The sequence below is a fragment of the Neomonachus schauinslandi genome, chromosome X (assembly GCF_002201575.2).
Source record: "Neomonachus schauinslandi chromosome X, ASM220157v2, whole genome shotgun sequence".
Taxonomy (NCBI): Eukaryota; Metazoa; Chordata; class Mammalia; order Carnivora; family Phocidae; genus Neomonachus; species Neomonachus schauinslandi.
Window position 1 is genome coordinate 15012319 of NC_058419.1, and position 15852 is coordinate 15028170.

The following is a 15852-nucleotide window of genomic DNA, read 5'->3' on the forward strand; positions in this document are numbered from 1 at the left end:
ATAGGTAGGTAGATAGATATTGACCACGGAAAGAAGCCCATTATAAACTTCTAAAAGAAACAAAGCAGATTACAGAAATATATATATACATTTTATAATCCCACTTAGATTAAGAAATGATGTATTCATACTATTAAAATTGAGGTGGATTATAGAGAGATTCTCACTTTGTACTCTTTAAACCTCTGGGTTGTATGAGGTTTTTATAAACATGTATCATTTTGTAACCATGGGGGAGGTGGTTGCACAATGTGAAGGTACAAATGTTGATAAAAGTTACTGCTACCCTGGCCAACTGCAGCTCTTTCATTCTATGGGTCCATTTATTCTTCACAGACTTGGCCTTCAAAAATGTGGTCTTTACATCATCCCAAAGAACCCACTTTCATATATGCTATCAAACACAGACTATATTAATCAAAATTTCTCCTATTCATTAACTCCTCTTTTCTGCCACTTCTCCTTTATTTTTTAAGTTTATTTATTTATTTAAGTAATCTCTATATCCAACATGGGGCTTCAACTCATGACCTGAGCCAGCCAGGTGCCCCTCCTCCCTTACTTTAAAAGAATTATCAATTATCAATGAAGCATTTGTTTGTTGCTTCTCCTCCCATATTCCCTACCTAAATGTTTCCTATTGTGAAGAATACATATCACTGGGGATATAGGAGATGATTTTAGGCAGCAGATGAAAAAACAATTTGTACTCTATTTGTACTCTACTTTTGTATCTATATATTTGAAATTGATGAATTAAAAATATAAGTAGTGCACTAAACCTATACTTTCTGGGATATTATAGTTTCCTTTCTAAGTAAACTTAAGTTATGGATTATCAAAAATAGATAATAATGGGGCTCCTAGCTGGCTCAGTTGGTAGAGTATATGACTATTGATCTCAGGGTTGCAAGTTCGAGCCCCACGTTGGGTGTAGAGATTACTTAAAAATAAAAATCTTTAAAAAAAATTGAGGGGCACCTGGCTGACTCAGTCAGAAGAACGTGGACTCTTGATCTAGGAGTCCTGAGTTCAAGCCCCAAGGTAGGTGTAGAGATTACTAAAACTAAATAAACTCAAAAAAAATTTAATAAATAATAATATAGGTGCCTCCGATTTGACCAAAATCACCAAGGTAATGCATAAATGAGTGAAATTTAAGAAGCACTGCCCTTTTATCTGGAAAGAAACAGTTAAGAGTATCATCAGTTAGACAACCAAGCCAGAAACTGGGCAGTCATCCTATATTCTTCCTTCTCCCATCCCCTTTGTCCCCATCGCTGACCCACACTGAGTCGCCACACAGAAAACAGATTAAAGGCAGTGCTGCCCTGGTTGAGCTCTTTCACAGCCATTCAGCCTCTTAGTCATCCTCCATGGCAGCCCCAAGACACTCCTGTTAGTCTAGGGCCCAGTAGGACACTGACTGAGAACCGCAAGGCAGAACAGTGTGACTGGGACTTCCAAGCTAAAAAGATCTGAGTTGGAGTCCTACTTCTGCCATTTAACCAGCTGTATGTCTCTAGTCACGCCACAGCCTCTCGGAGACTGAGTTTCATCATCTGTAAAATGGCAGCAGTAGATCCTAGCAACAGGGCTGTTCTAAGGATGAAATTAGTCACTGTATAAAGTAATATAACATTGCTCCTGGCACATTAGAGGCAATCGATACAATTTTCCTTACCACTGCACACAGGACCTCCCTCCATGACCTGGCTTCTGCCTACCTCCCATTTTAGCTTCATCTCTAGCTGTTACCACCCAAACCCCAAAACTTATGCCCACAGACATGTTCGACTCCTCACAGTCCCCCAATCATAGCATCCTGTTTCAGGCTTCCAAGCTCTTGATCACACTGATCTCCCTACTAGAAATGCTCACCCACCCATTTATTTCACATATACTTTTTCATACCCTCCATTATATCCTCCTTGTCCCTTAATCTCCTATCATAGGACATTTTAGTGTATTGATTTGTCTACAGGGCTATCTCCTTACTCAGGACTGTGAACTTCTAGAGGATAGAGACCATGTCCACTTGAGTTTGTATTCCCAACACCTAGCCCAAAACCTAGGAGATGGTAGGTGTCCCATTAATGTTTGCTAAGTGATTATAATAGAAAGCAAATTATAAGCAACTTATATTTCTACAGTAAGTTCTCAACACTTACGTGGATAGCGCAAGCATCTTTCACTGTGCCACTTTTGGTAATAAAACATCCTATCGGAAATCCTGGTGTGCAGTACTTTCCATCCTCAATAACGTGACACCATATTACTGGCATATTATCAATAATCCTAAATATAAATATTTTAAAAATAAAAGATTTAAGCATTTCACATGAAGCAATAGCAACATCATCTTGCATATATTTAAGTTCAAATTTTTAATCAAAGTCACAAAAAATAGTATATAATTTCAAATATCTATTAAAACTACTTTTTTAAAAAAACTACTGAAAGGACTTAAAATTTTTAATCAGTCACAAAAATAGTATACAATTTCAAGTATTAAAACAACTTTTTTTTAAAAAACTACTTCTGAAAGGACTTAAAAAATTAAGTCATGTTATCTCAGTGTTATTTCAAACCTACCAGTGATGTTGATAATTTAGTTGTATTCCTTTCTTCAAAAAAGCCAGCTTTTTCTTGTGGTCCTCATTTTCTCTATCATAGGATTTTACACAAACTTTTTTACATGTTTCTGTCTTGTTAAAAGAAAACTGTTAAGAAAGAAAATAGTAAAAGACTTGACTAAATTTTATAAAAACAAGTATCACAAAATAAGTACTTTACCTTACAGATAAAACTTTTCCTCAGAGACTTCAGTATGCCATCATCCTCAACACTATCTCCTTTGAGTTTCAATTCATACCTGAAATGATTACACTACACACACACACACACGCACACGCACACACACACATACACAACATGCTTTCACCACTAAGCAGAAGAATTTGCCTTCTTCAATAACATAGAAGGTAGGATATAACATCCACTGTAGCTTCCTAAAACCACCCTGATATAGAACCCTTCACTTAAAAGTGGTAACAAAATTGATTTTAGTGATGGTCACACAACACTCTGAATATACTAAAAAACATTACATCGGAGGGGCGCCTGGCTGGCTCAGTCAGTTAAGCATCTGCCTTGGGCTCAGTCCATGATCACAGGGTCCTGGGATCTAGTCCTGCATCAGGCTCCTTGCTCAGCGGGGAGTCTGCTTCTCCCTCTGCCCACTCCCTCCCTGCTTGTGCTCTCTCTCAAATAAATAAAAGCTTTAAAAAATAAAAAATAAATAAAAAACATTAAATTGGATACTTCAAGGGGCGCCTGGCTGGCTCAGTCAATACAGCATGCAACGCTTGATCTCCAAGCTGTAAGTTCAAGGCCCATGTTAGGTGTAGAGCTTACTTAAAAAAAAAACGGACACTTTAAGTGGGTTACTTGGTATGTGAATATCTCTCAATAGAGCTGTTAACAAAAAAGTGTTAATAAAATATTTGATACTTTTAATATGAAACCTCTTATTTACAAAGTCTAGCTATCAGGATAAAGTACCGGTGTTACTAATCAGGAAATAATGAACAAGAATAAACTATGAAAGAGTTATAGTTAGCACCTCATATCCTGAAATCATACAAATATTAACCAAAAAGTTCCCTATTGGCAGCTGAGAACACTGTCACCTTTCTTTCTTTCTTTCTTTCTTTCTTATACTGTCATGTTCTTCATTCCAAGGGACAGCATTTCTTGAAAAAGTTCACTTTTCTGTTAGGACAATGGTACTCCACAGAGGTATTTTGTGCAACTTTAATCATCAAAAAGCTAATGCCTGACACACAGACCAAAGAAATAGATCAACAGAGAACCCAGAAATAGATCTATACAACTATGTCCGTGTGATTTTTTTGACAAAGGTGCAAAAGCAATTCAGTGGAGGAAGGACAGTCTTTTCAACAGATAATGCTGAAGTAACTGGACATCTATAGGCCAAAAAGCAAAAACAAAAAAAAATCCAGTAATTTCAATCCAAATCTCATACCTTATACAAAATAACTCAAAAGAGATCACAGACTTAAATATATAAAGTAATTATAAAAGTGTCAGAAGAAAACATAAAAGAAAATCTTCAAGACCTAAAGGCTATGTCATGTGTCCTTAAACTTGACACCAAAAACACAATCCATAAAAAAGAAATTTGATTATTGACCTCATAAAAATTAATGTTTGCTCTGTCAAAGACTCTGTTAAGAAGATGAAAACACAGAGGTGCCTGGCTGGCTCAGTTGGTAGAGCACACTATTCTCGATCTCGGAGTCATGAGTTTGAGCCCCGTATTAGGTATAGAGATTATTTAAAAATAAAATCTTAAAAAAAAAAAAAAAGATGATGATGAAAACAAAAGCTACAGACTGGGAAAAAACTATTTGTAAACTACTGTTGCAACAAAGGAATCACACCTAGAATATATAAGGAATTCTGAAAACTCAATAGTAAAGGAACAAACAATCCAAATAGAAAATGGGTAAAAGAGGAGACAGGGGCTCCTGGGTGGCTCAGTCGGTTGAGCATCCGGCTCTTGGTTTCAGCTTAGGTCATGACCTCAGGGTTGGGAGACTGAGCCCCAGGTCAGGCTGCACACTCAGCAAGAAGTCTGAAGATTCTCTCCCTCTGCCTCTCCCCGCATTCTTTCTCCCTCTCCCTCTCACACACACACAAGTGAATGCATGTAAAACTAGTGGAATCTGAATAAGCTCTGTGCACTGTACCAGTGTCAGTTCCTGGGTTTTGCTATTGTACTACAGTCATGCAAGATGCTATCATTGGGCAAACCTGGGCACAGGGTACACGAGAGCTCCCTGTTCATGGGGTTTTTGTAGCTTCCTGTCTAGCATTATTTCAAAATAAAAAGTCTTGGGGCGCCTGGGTGGCTTAGTCAGTTAAGCATCTGCCTTCGGCTCAGGTCATAATCCCGGGGTCCTGGAATCGTGTCCCACATCAGGTTCCCTGCTCAGTGGAGAGCCTGCTTCTCCCTCTCCCTCTGCCTCTCCCCCTGCTTGTGCTCTGTCTCTCTCTCTCCCAAATGAATAAAATCTTAAAAAATAAATGAATGAATAAAAATCTTTAAAAAAAGTTTTAAAAGAAGTTAATGCCTGATGGTTTCACAAGTGTATACATAAATTAAAATTGAGCAAACTACATACTTTTTTAAAAAGTTTTAAGTAATCTCTATACCCCACGTGGGGCTTAAACTCACGACCCCGAGACCAAGAGTCGCATGCACCTCCGACTGAGCCAGCCAGCTGCCCCCAAACTATACACTTTCAATATGAGCAGTTTATTGTACTTCAAGTAGATGTCAATGAATTTGGAAAAAAGAAGAAAAAAAGTTAATGCCTTCATAATCATAACTGCTTATGAAAACATCCTTACTCTATACCCATTACCTATTAAGATATTGAAGGCAAAATCAATAAGACAATGACAGTCCAATGACATCTGCTTATACCACCCTACCCGAAATATGCAGGGACAATAAGGTAAACTTTTTCTTTACTAAGCAAAAATAAAATTTGAAAGGCAAAATCTTTATGTGGAATCACTCCCTACTGCAGATAGTTCAAAGACCACATACTCATGCATTCTTCTGGCAACACCACATCCTATCTCCTTTCTTTTTTCTCTACCTCCTTTTAAAACACTCTTTGGGGTTCCTGGGTGGCTCAGTCATTAGGCGTCTGCCTTCAGCTCAGGTCATAACCCCAGGGTCCTGGGATCAAGCCCCGCATCGAGCCCCCCATCGAGCCCTGCATCGGGCTCCCTGCTCAGCAGGAAGCCTGCTTCTCCCTCTCCCACTCCCCCTGCTTGTGTTCCCTCTCTCGCTATGTCTCTGTCAGATAAATAAAATTTTTAAAAATAAAAAATAAAACAGACTCTTTGCTACAATTTTAAGTAGCCAGTTCTGAGAAGATTCAATTTAAAATAATATTAAATAAGATCTGAATAACCTTATAGGGAGATGATGTTATTCGTTCTCCAAATAGTACTTGGCCGAGATTTTCAGAAGGGTTTTTCTTTCCAGAATCTTGACAGAAGTCAAAGCTAGAGGAGAAGTTCAAGTAAGGTAAAAACATATATATACATCTCAGCAAAGAAATACATCTTTGTAATTTGTCAAGCCTCTCCACTGTTAATGGTAGATACTTCTAAAAACATGACCCAGAAGGTGTCTAATTATGATTTATAGACCTCATTATAGATTTCTTTTTAAATTGTTTAACTTCTTATAACTAAGAATTCATTATTTTAAATGCTCATGGTACTGCTCTTGGCTTTTGTAATGTAGGTAATCACAATCTTAAAAAAACTAACAGTTATTTTCAGGGTTAATCTTCAAATTACATAAAATAAGCAAAGAATAGTTTAAAATCTGTACTAATTCTAACCTGAGACATTTAGAAACTGCTGTTATCAGTTCTGATCAAAGGGGAACTTAAACAATAAAATCCCTCCTCAAATACATGCCCACAGATTCACTCACAAATCAAATGGTTACTACATGAAAAGAATTACAACTACCTTTAAGTAAATGTGAATATATAAAATTGAATATAAAATGGCAGACGATAAAATCAATGGTAGGCTTGCATAATATTTTAAATGCTCCTGCTAACACCCTACATTCAAACCTGGTATTTTAATGAAAATTAGATCTGATTTTACTTCTGTTTAATTAGTGGAAATAAAGTAATACCAAAGCGAGCTACAATCATTTTTCTAAAACGTATATCATTTGTTGCTATTCTCAAAATGATTGATCTTAATTTTGATTATGTGATACCAGCTCACTACTAAACTAAGCACTTGGCATCCATTAAAAACCTTAGTAGAGGGGCAGCTGGGTGGCTCAGTCGTTGAGCGTCTGCCTTCAGCTCGGGTCATGGTCCCGGGGTCCTGGGATCGAGCCCCGCATCGGGCTCCCTGCTCCGCGGGGAGCCTGTTTCTCCCTCTCCCACTCCCCCTGCTTGTGTTCCCTCTCTCGCTGTGTCTCTCTCTGTCAAATAAATAAAATCTTTTAAAAAAATAAAAATAAAAATAAAAACCTTAGAGAAACCTCCCTATCCCATGTTTTAAAAATAAACTACAACTCTGCAATGATTTTTTTAAAGTTCAAAATATAGTAACTTTATAATTTGCTTTTCTTAGAAAAATCAAGTATGGCAACTTCCTAAATTTTTAAGCATTTGCCTCACACTGAAAGCTCTCTATTTTAATCATTTTGTTCCTGTTACCTTTATTACAAAATTACCACTGTATTTCTTAATATATCCAGGGCTTTCATCCACTATCTTTAAAAGCTTAAAACACACTTTTAACACAATAATATCATAATTATGATGTAACCACAATTATATCAGAGATAATACTTATAACTTACGTATTATATTCATAAGGTAGGACAGATTCTGCTGAGTCCAATCTATTTACAAATAGTGCTATTGATGACTACAAAAAGGAAAGAAAACACTCATTAATAATACAAAATAAAACAAGGTAGCACTTGCAAAATACATAATGAAGTAACTGAAAGGTAATTGGGTCTACTGCTCCCATCAATTTATAACTGTGCAATTATAAATTTATAACTTAGGACAATGTTATAAATGTATAACAATACAGTTATAAATTTTTAACACAGTATAGCTATAAATTCATAACATTTCATTTAGGTGGCATCATTGGATTCTCTGAATACATAAATTTTTCAGATATCTCAGCCATTCTTAACCTTTTTTAATTATAGAACCCTTTGAGAATGTGATGAAGGCTATGGCCCCTCTCCTCAAAAAAGCATACATATTCACCAAAGTCTCTGTTCAGGTTTAGGAGGCTTCATAGGGCCCCTGGAGTCCACGGAATTCAGGTTAAGAACTTGAGATAATTAAATCTACCTGTATAAGAGCTCTCCCTGTATTATTTTAGCCGTTTTTGTAAGAATCATTCTAAAATACACTTCACTCTTTCCTATCTTAAACAGAACACGGTGATCACAATTCAACCTTCCTTGATGGCTCAGGGTCATTTTGAACATCAATCCTTGCACCAGCTTTGACTCTGTGACATTCTCAGTATCAAACTAAGTGAGAATTATTTGCCCCAAAACTACATTGCGATAGATGCTACCCACATCCCTACTACCCACACCTCTCACCCCTACCAAAGAACTTCAACTTCTTTGTGTAGATTTTAGGTCTTTTTTTTTTTTTTTTAAAGATTTTATTTATTTATTTATTTGAGAGAGAGAGAGCACATGAGAGGGGGAGGGTCGGGAGGGTCAGAGGGAGAAGCAGACTCCCTGCCGAGCAGGGAGCCCAATGCGGGACTCGATCCAGAGACTCCAGGATCATGACCTGAGCCGAAGGCAGTCGCTTAACCAACTGAGCCACCCAGGTGCCCTAGGTCTTTCTTTTCAATTGTCAGTTGTTGAGATGCCTCTTCTCCCTTCTTCCCCACCCCCAATCTGCTAGAGAGCAAGCCCTCAATTTGTGGAATAAATCACAGATTTGTTAAAACTATATCAAAAAGGCTGAGAGCATGAGAGTTAGTGCATGAACATTAGGACATCTATTCTGGCTTTTCACAGAATACTTCTGCTTACTTCCCTGGATCTCAGCTGTGTTGTTGATAATTTACAAGATAGGATTTTTTTTAATTAGGCTCTATGCCCAGCGTGGAGCACAACACGGGACTTGAACTCACAACCCTGAGATCAAGACCTGAGCTGAGATCAAGAGTCAGACGCCTAATTGACTGAGCCACCCAGGTGCCCAAGATAGGATTTTTAAAACCACTAGAACAGCAGAACTTGGGTAAACACTTTATTCTTGTTCAAAATTCCATAAACTGTTTTTTTAATTGAACATCTGCTATCATCTTTACCACATGGTTAGTTTTTTTTTTTTTTTTTAAAGAGGATGTAGGAAATCATCAAGTTTGGCAACAAATATAAACAACCTTACTCTAACTCTGTAAGAGTATTGTATCTGCACTTAATGAAATCTAATCAGAAATTTAGCAGTAGCAACATATATCAGAGTTTTATAAAGGTGAACAGAGAAAAGTTTCTTTTTTTTTTCATTTTTTTTAAAGATTTTATTTATTCATTTGAGACACAGAGATATATATAGAGAGAGAGCATGAGCAGTGGGAGAAGCAGAGGAAGAGGGAGAAGCAGACTCCCCGCTGAGCCAGGAGCCCGATGTGGGGCTCGATCCCAGGACCCTGGGATCATGACCTGAGCCGAAGGCAGACGCTTAACCATCTGAGCCACCCAGGTGCCCCAGAGAAAAGTTTCTAAAAGGACAGCAGATAATTAAGGAAAATAGCTCTCATCTAGAATCCCAAAACACAATGTATATAAGATTTGAACTATATTTTAAAATGCATATCTGGAGCTTACTATAATTAAAAGAATCTTAATGGTTTCACAAATCAAGTGGAGAAAAGATAAATTCTTCAATAATACTGTTAAGAGAACTGGTCAGCAATCTAGGGGGGAAAAAAGTTAAGCTGGATACTTACCTCATACATTACACCAGGAAATCTCAATCTTATTTGTTAAAATTTATTTTTTTTTTAAAGATTTTATTTATTTATTTGAGACAGAGAGAATGAGATAGAGAGAGCATGAGAGGGAGGAGGGTCAGAGGGAGAAGCAGACTCCCTGCCGAGCAGGGAGCCCGATGCGGGACTCGATCCCGGGACTCCAGGATCATGACCTGAGCCGAAGGCAGTCGCTTAACCAACTGAGCCACCCAGGCGCCCTTATTTGTTAAAATTTAAACCATAAAATTTAAACCATAAAAATAATAGAAGAAACCATGGGAGAATTATTTTATAATCTTGGCTGGCTTGGTTAAGACCTTTCAAAACAGGGCAAAAAAGTCAGAAACCAAAAAAATTTTTGATATATTAGAATAAAAGCCAATTTTTCTAAATGGTGAAAAAACAAAAGCAAAAACAAAACACAATAAGCAAAACCAAAAGACAACTGACAAACTTGGGAAAAGGATGTCACAGAAAAGGGACTAGTTTCCTGATTTAGGAGTGTAAATTAATGCAACCTCCATGGAAAGCAATTTGAGGATATCAAAATTGTTAAGTGCATATATTCTTTGACCCAGCAATTCCAGTCCTAGGAATTTATTCTATAGATATTCTCATATGCAACAATGTTTGGTAAGCTCAAGAGAATAGAAACAAGCTAAATACATAAATAAGGGACTATGTAAATTAAGTATAGCACATCCTTATAATAGAATGCTATACCATTAAAAAAGAACAAGGATGTTCTTTATACAATGATATAAAATGATCTCTAAGCTATATTGTTAAATGATAAAGGCACCTGAAGATGAGAACAGTATGCTCCCATTTGTGTAAAAAAAAAAAAAAAAGGCAAAAATGATATAAATACTTATTTGTTCATTTATTCATGAAATCCCTAGCAGGATACATGAGAAACTGATGATATTGGTGCTCTCCAGGGAGGGGTACTATGTGACTAAAAGACCCAGGTAGATGAGACCGTCACAGAGAAAAACCTCTTATCTGTCCATATCCTTGTATATTATTCTAAGTGAGATCATTACAATCAGGGGGATGAACATTTTTTTTTTAAGATTTTATTTATTTATTTGACAGAGAGAGACACAGCGAGAGAGGGAACACAAGCAGGGAGAGGGAGAAGCAGGCTTCCCGCGGAGCAGGCAGCCCGATGCGGGGCTCGATCCCAGGACCCTGGGATCATGACCTGAGCCGAAGGCAGACGCTTAACGACTGAGCCACCCAGGCGCCCCAGGGGGATGAACATTTTTGTAGACTTTGATATATATTTCAAATTACTCTCCAAAGGGTTCAAGTTTAACTATTAAACCAATCTACATGCCATCAAAAGGCAGCAAAGAGACAAGTCCAGGAGGACTTGCACAAGAAAAACAGACTGATCCCTTTTATAAGTTAATGTTATGAAAAAAAAAAAAGGCAGGGACTGTGCTTGATTCAAAGAACCATAGACTACAATAAAGAGATGCAATTTGTGGTCCTAGATTGGATTCTGGTTTGGTTATTTCAGGGATAACTAGGGAAATCTGACTATGAACTTGGTAATACATGAGATAAAAATGTATTGATGTGGAAAGATAGAGTTGTTAATAGAAAAGTGCAGGTTATGGGATGGTTAAGCATCTGCCTTGGGCTCAGGCTCAGGTCATGATCACAGGATCCTGGAATCCAGTCCTGCATGGGGCTCCTTGCTAAGCAGGGAGCCTGCTTCTCCCTCTGCCTGCTGCTCCCTCTGCTTGTGCTCTCTCTCTCTCTCACAAATAAATTTTTAAAATCTTTTTTAAAAAAGGAAAGAAGGGGCACCTGGGTGGCTCAGTCGGTTAAGCGACTGCCTTCGGCTCAGGTCACGATCCCGGGGTCCTGGGATCGAGTCCCGCATCGGGCTCCCTGCTCTGCAGGGAGCCTGCTTCTCCCTCTCCCACTCCCCCTGCTTGTGTTCTCTCTCAGTCTCTCTCTGTCAAATAAATAAATAAAATCTTTAAAAAAAAAAAAAAAAAAAAAAAAAAAAGGAAAGAAACAAGATATTGATTAAAAAAGAAAGAAAAGTGCAGGTTACAAAATAACATGAATACCACGATTTTATGTCAGTAAAAAATGCATATGGACTTTCATTCATTGCTAGTGGGAATGCAAAATGATATAGCCACTTTGGAAGACAGCTTGGCAGTTTCTTAAAAAACTAAACATACTCTTAGTATACAATCTAGCAATGATACTCCTTGGTATTTTCCTAAAGGAGTTGAAAACATAAGTCTACACGAAAACCTGCACAATGTCTATAGCAGCTTTGTTCATCATTGTGAAAACTTGGAAGCAACCAAGATGTCTTTAGTAGGTGAATATATAAATGAATTGTGGTACATCCAGATAATGGAATATTATTCAAAACTGAAAAGCAATGAACTATTAAGCCATGAAAAGACACCGAGGAACCCTAAATGCATATTACTAAGTGAAAGAAGCAAGTCTGAAAAGTCTACATACTGTAGGATTCCAACTATATGACAGTCTGGAAAAGACAAAACTATGAAGACAGTAGATAGATCAGTGGTTGCCAGGGATTAAGAGAGGGGTGGATGAATAGCAGAGAACATAGAGAATGTATAAGGCAGTGAAATTATTCTGTATGATATTATAATGATGGATACATGTCATTACACATTCCTCCAAACTCACAGAATGACCAAGGGTGAAGTGTAATATGAACTATGGGCTTTGGGTGGGAATGATGTGTCAATCTAGGTTCATCAACTGTAAGGAATGTAACACTCTGGTGAGGGATGTCGATGAAGAAAGCTATGCATGTGTGGAGCAGGGGTATATGGGAACTCTATTTTCTGCTCGATTTTGCTGTGAACCTAAAACTGCTCTAAAAAAATCTAAAAAGTCTATTAAAAATACACATACGGGTATGAGTATGTGTAGGAAAAAATCTAGAATATATGCTAAGATATCAAGAGTGGTAATTCTCTAGTTATTAGAAATGTTTTTCTTATTTTTTGCCTACCTGCATTTTCTAACCATGTATGATGCATGCTACTGCTTTTGTAATAGCAAAAATTTTAAAACTAAAAAAAAAAAAAAAAAAATCAAGGGGCTGGATGCTACCAAATGAAGTAAGTTTAGAGTGTTAAACCTAAAAATGAGAGACTCACCAAAAGACAGAAGATGAAATCTCAGAATAAAAAGTAGAACACATATAGGGATGCAATAACAGCCTAAAAAGAAAAGAGCTTATGGAAAAGAAGTTCCAGACATTTGTTATGGTTAAAGATCATGTTTCTTTGCTAGGAAGCCTGATGAAAGAGAGATCCAGGATGAGGTATTACCAGAGAAAAGGCAGACATAAAAATATTTTGTAAATGCCATTTCTTACATTACATGTGTTTGGCAAGATGTTGGCTCAAAACATTACTATCAAAACTTCACACAGGAGGGCGCCTGGGTGGCTCAGTCGGTTAGGCGGCTGCCTTCCGCTCAGGTCATGATCCTGGAGTCCCAGGATCGAGTCCCGCATCGGGCTCCCTGCTCGGCGGGGAGTCTGCTTCTCCCTCTGACCCTCCCCCCTCTCACGTGCTCTCTCTCTCTCAAATAAATAAATAAATAAAATCTTTAAAAAAAAAAAAAAAAAAACTTCACACAGGAAAAGGCAAGTTCCAGGTTTTAAGAGCAAACTTGCTGCCCCTAAAACTGGCCTTTAAAAAACCGTTTCTGGCTTGCATCTGGGTGGCTCAGATGGTTGGGCGTCTGCCTTCGGCTCAGGTCATGACCCCAGGGTCCTGGGATCGAGTCCCGCATCGGGCTCTCTGCTCCTTGGGAGCCTGCTTCTCCCTCTGCCTCTGTCTCTCATGAATAAATAAATAAAATCTTTAAAAAAAAAAAAAAAACCCTGGAACTTTCAAGTTGGTTAAGTCTATGTTAAACCACAGCCAGCACTGTTCTCAACTTCCTAGTGCCTTTGTGGTGCCTTATGCCAGAACGCTCCCCCATCCAATGAGGAGTCCGAAAAATAAGTCTTACTCTTTTTTTTTTTATTTTTGCGAGAGAGAGAGAGAGAGAGAGAGAGAGAGAGAGAGCGAGAGCGAGCATGAGCAGGGGAGAGCAGCAGAGGGAGAGGGAGAAGCAGGCTCCCCACTGAGCAGGGAGCCTGATGCGGGACTGGATCCCAGGACCCTGAGGATCATGACCTGAGCTGAAGGCAGACGCTTAACCGACTGAGCCACCCAGGCGCCCAAGTCTTATTCTTTAATATATTTTGAATTGATTACTTACAAAAAAAAAAAAAAACACCTTTTTTGGACTCAGCTTACAGTTACAGAAACCAAGCTGCTAAAGAAAAGAGTCAGAAAATTATTGGGTGTTGAGGAACACACAGAAGAGGAATTGGGTCAGAAATCTCTGCCCAGGGGCGACTGGCTGCGTCAGTGGGAGGAGCATGCGACTCTTGATTTTGGGGTCTTGAGTTCGAGCCCCAGTTGGGTGTAGAGATGACTTAAATAAATAAACTTTAAAGAAAAAAAAGAAATCTCTGCCTAAAGAAAGCTAATAATGACAATAGTTACCATTTATGGAAAGCTTACTAAGCGCCAGGTACAGTTGTCAGTGCTTTTCATACATTGTCTCATTTTATTCTCACAAGTCTGAGAGGTAAATAAGATCTTGGTGTTTGCAGGTAAAGGGCCCAGGGGAGACAAAAGTGCATTGACAAGAATTAAAGAGGTAAAAAGCAGGAGACCAGAGGAGTGAAGAATGACAGAAAGGAAACATGGTAGGGGTGTATCTAAGACCACAGTGAGGTGGGTGGGGGGACGGATGAAAGAGCTGATGCGGATTAAGCAGCGCACTTGTGATGAGCTCCCGGTCTTTGTATGGAAGTGTTCAATCACTAAATTGTACACCTGAAACTAATTTAACACTGTATGTGCACTGACTGGAATTTAAATAAAAACTAAAAAAAAAAAAACCACAGTGAGTGTGTGAGTCCTGAAAGGGAGAGAGTACAAGGAGGACAATCGGAAAGGGAGGGAGAGGGAGAGGAGAGAGCCAAGGAGGAAGAAGGAAAGGAACTGCGACAGAAAAGGAGGAGCTAAGAAAGGTGGAGGAGCAGCCAATAGGGAGGGAGGAAAGGGAGGAGCTCAGAGGAAGGAGGAACAGAAGGAGCTAAGAAGTGCGGTGGAGAAGCCGCCCAGAAAGGAGGAAGCAAGAGGGCGAGCCCAGAGGGAAGAGAAAGAGGGAGGGGTGGAGTCAGGCAGAAGGGGCGGGACCTAGAGGGGAGAGCGTAACGGAGGGGCGGGGCTAAGGGAAGAGAGACGGAAGGGGCGGGGACAAGACACCGGAGCGGGGCCGAGAGGGAGGGGAGGGGCTGAGAGGGAAGTGGGGAAGGGCGGGGCGGAACGGAGAGGGAGGGGAGGGGCTGCGAGGGAAGTGGGGAAGGGAGGGGCGGAGCGGAGAGGGAGGAGAAGAGGAAAAGCTGAGATGAAAGGGAGGGAGCCAAGAGAAATGGGGGAGAAGGAGGAGCTATGAGGACGGAAGAAGAGCTGAGCGGGAGTTGGACGAACGGAGAGTAAGGGGAGGAGCCAAAAGAGAGGGAAAGAGAATCTGAGAAAAAGAGAGGTTCGGATCCTCCAAGCGCGAGGCTCAGAGATAGAGACGCCGAGACACACACCCACAGAGAGGGCTTTGGCATTCTGGGTCGGAGGCAAAAGAGCTCGCGACCGTGGTCTCCCCCGGTGTGCCCCATACCCCTACCCGAAGCCTTCCCCTCACATCTCACTGCCTCTCCCACTGGTCCTCACCTTGCAGGTTGCAGTCTCTCGGGCCGCCTCGCAGAAGTTAACTGGAGCCAACCCGGGGAGGTAGAAGGCCGCACTGCGGGTGGCGTGAAGCCCCAGGAACAACCCCAGACCCAGCAGCCACCTCAGCCCGGGGAGGGCGAGCCTGAGGCGGCAAGGGTTGGTTCCCACGCGGAAACCACGAGCACTCATTTCGGGAGCCCGGCTCAGGGCTCGGGCGATATCGAACCAGTGAAGGGGAGAAACGGAAATGATAAGAAAGAACCGTGGACGGGGACGAGCCGAGACCGACTGGTGGGACTAGAACTCCGGGGAAAGCCACTTATTCCGACGAGACAGTGGCTTGGAACCCGTTGCTAGGGCGCCAGGCTGCGTTTATGAGTGCGCGCAGTACGCATGCGTGCGGCTCTGCGCGGCGTCTTCCACCTCC

The 15852-nt window shown here is 40.0% G+C and overlaps 1 protein-coding gene across 1 annotated transcript in view; it reads right to left on the reverse strand.

Moving 5' to 3' along the window:
• LOC110575939 (transmembrane 9 superfamily member 2-like) overlaps positions 1 to 15614 on the reverse strand; it is a 77748-nt gene extending 62134 nt beyond the window's left edge. Inside the window, exons 1-5 of the mRNA XM_044911915.1 lie at positions 15426 to 15614; positions 7445 to 7512; positions 6015 to 6108; positions 2596 to 2723; positions 2172 to 2298 (exon numbers count right to left, since the gene is read on the reverse strand). Coding sequence (XP_044767850.1) covers positions 2172 to 2298; positions 2596 to 2723; positions 6015 to 6108; positions 7445 to 7512; positions 15426 to 15614 — 606 coding nt within the window. The remainder of the gene's footprint in view (positions 1 to 2171; positions 2299 to 2595; positions 2724 to 6014; positions 6109 to 7444; positions 7513 to 15425) is intronic.
• Between the last annotated feature and the right edge of the window lie 238 nt (positions 15615 to 15852).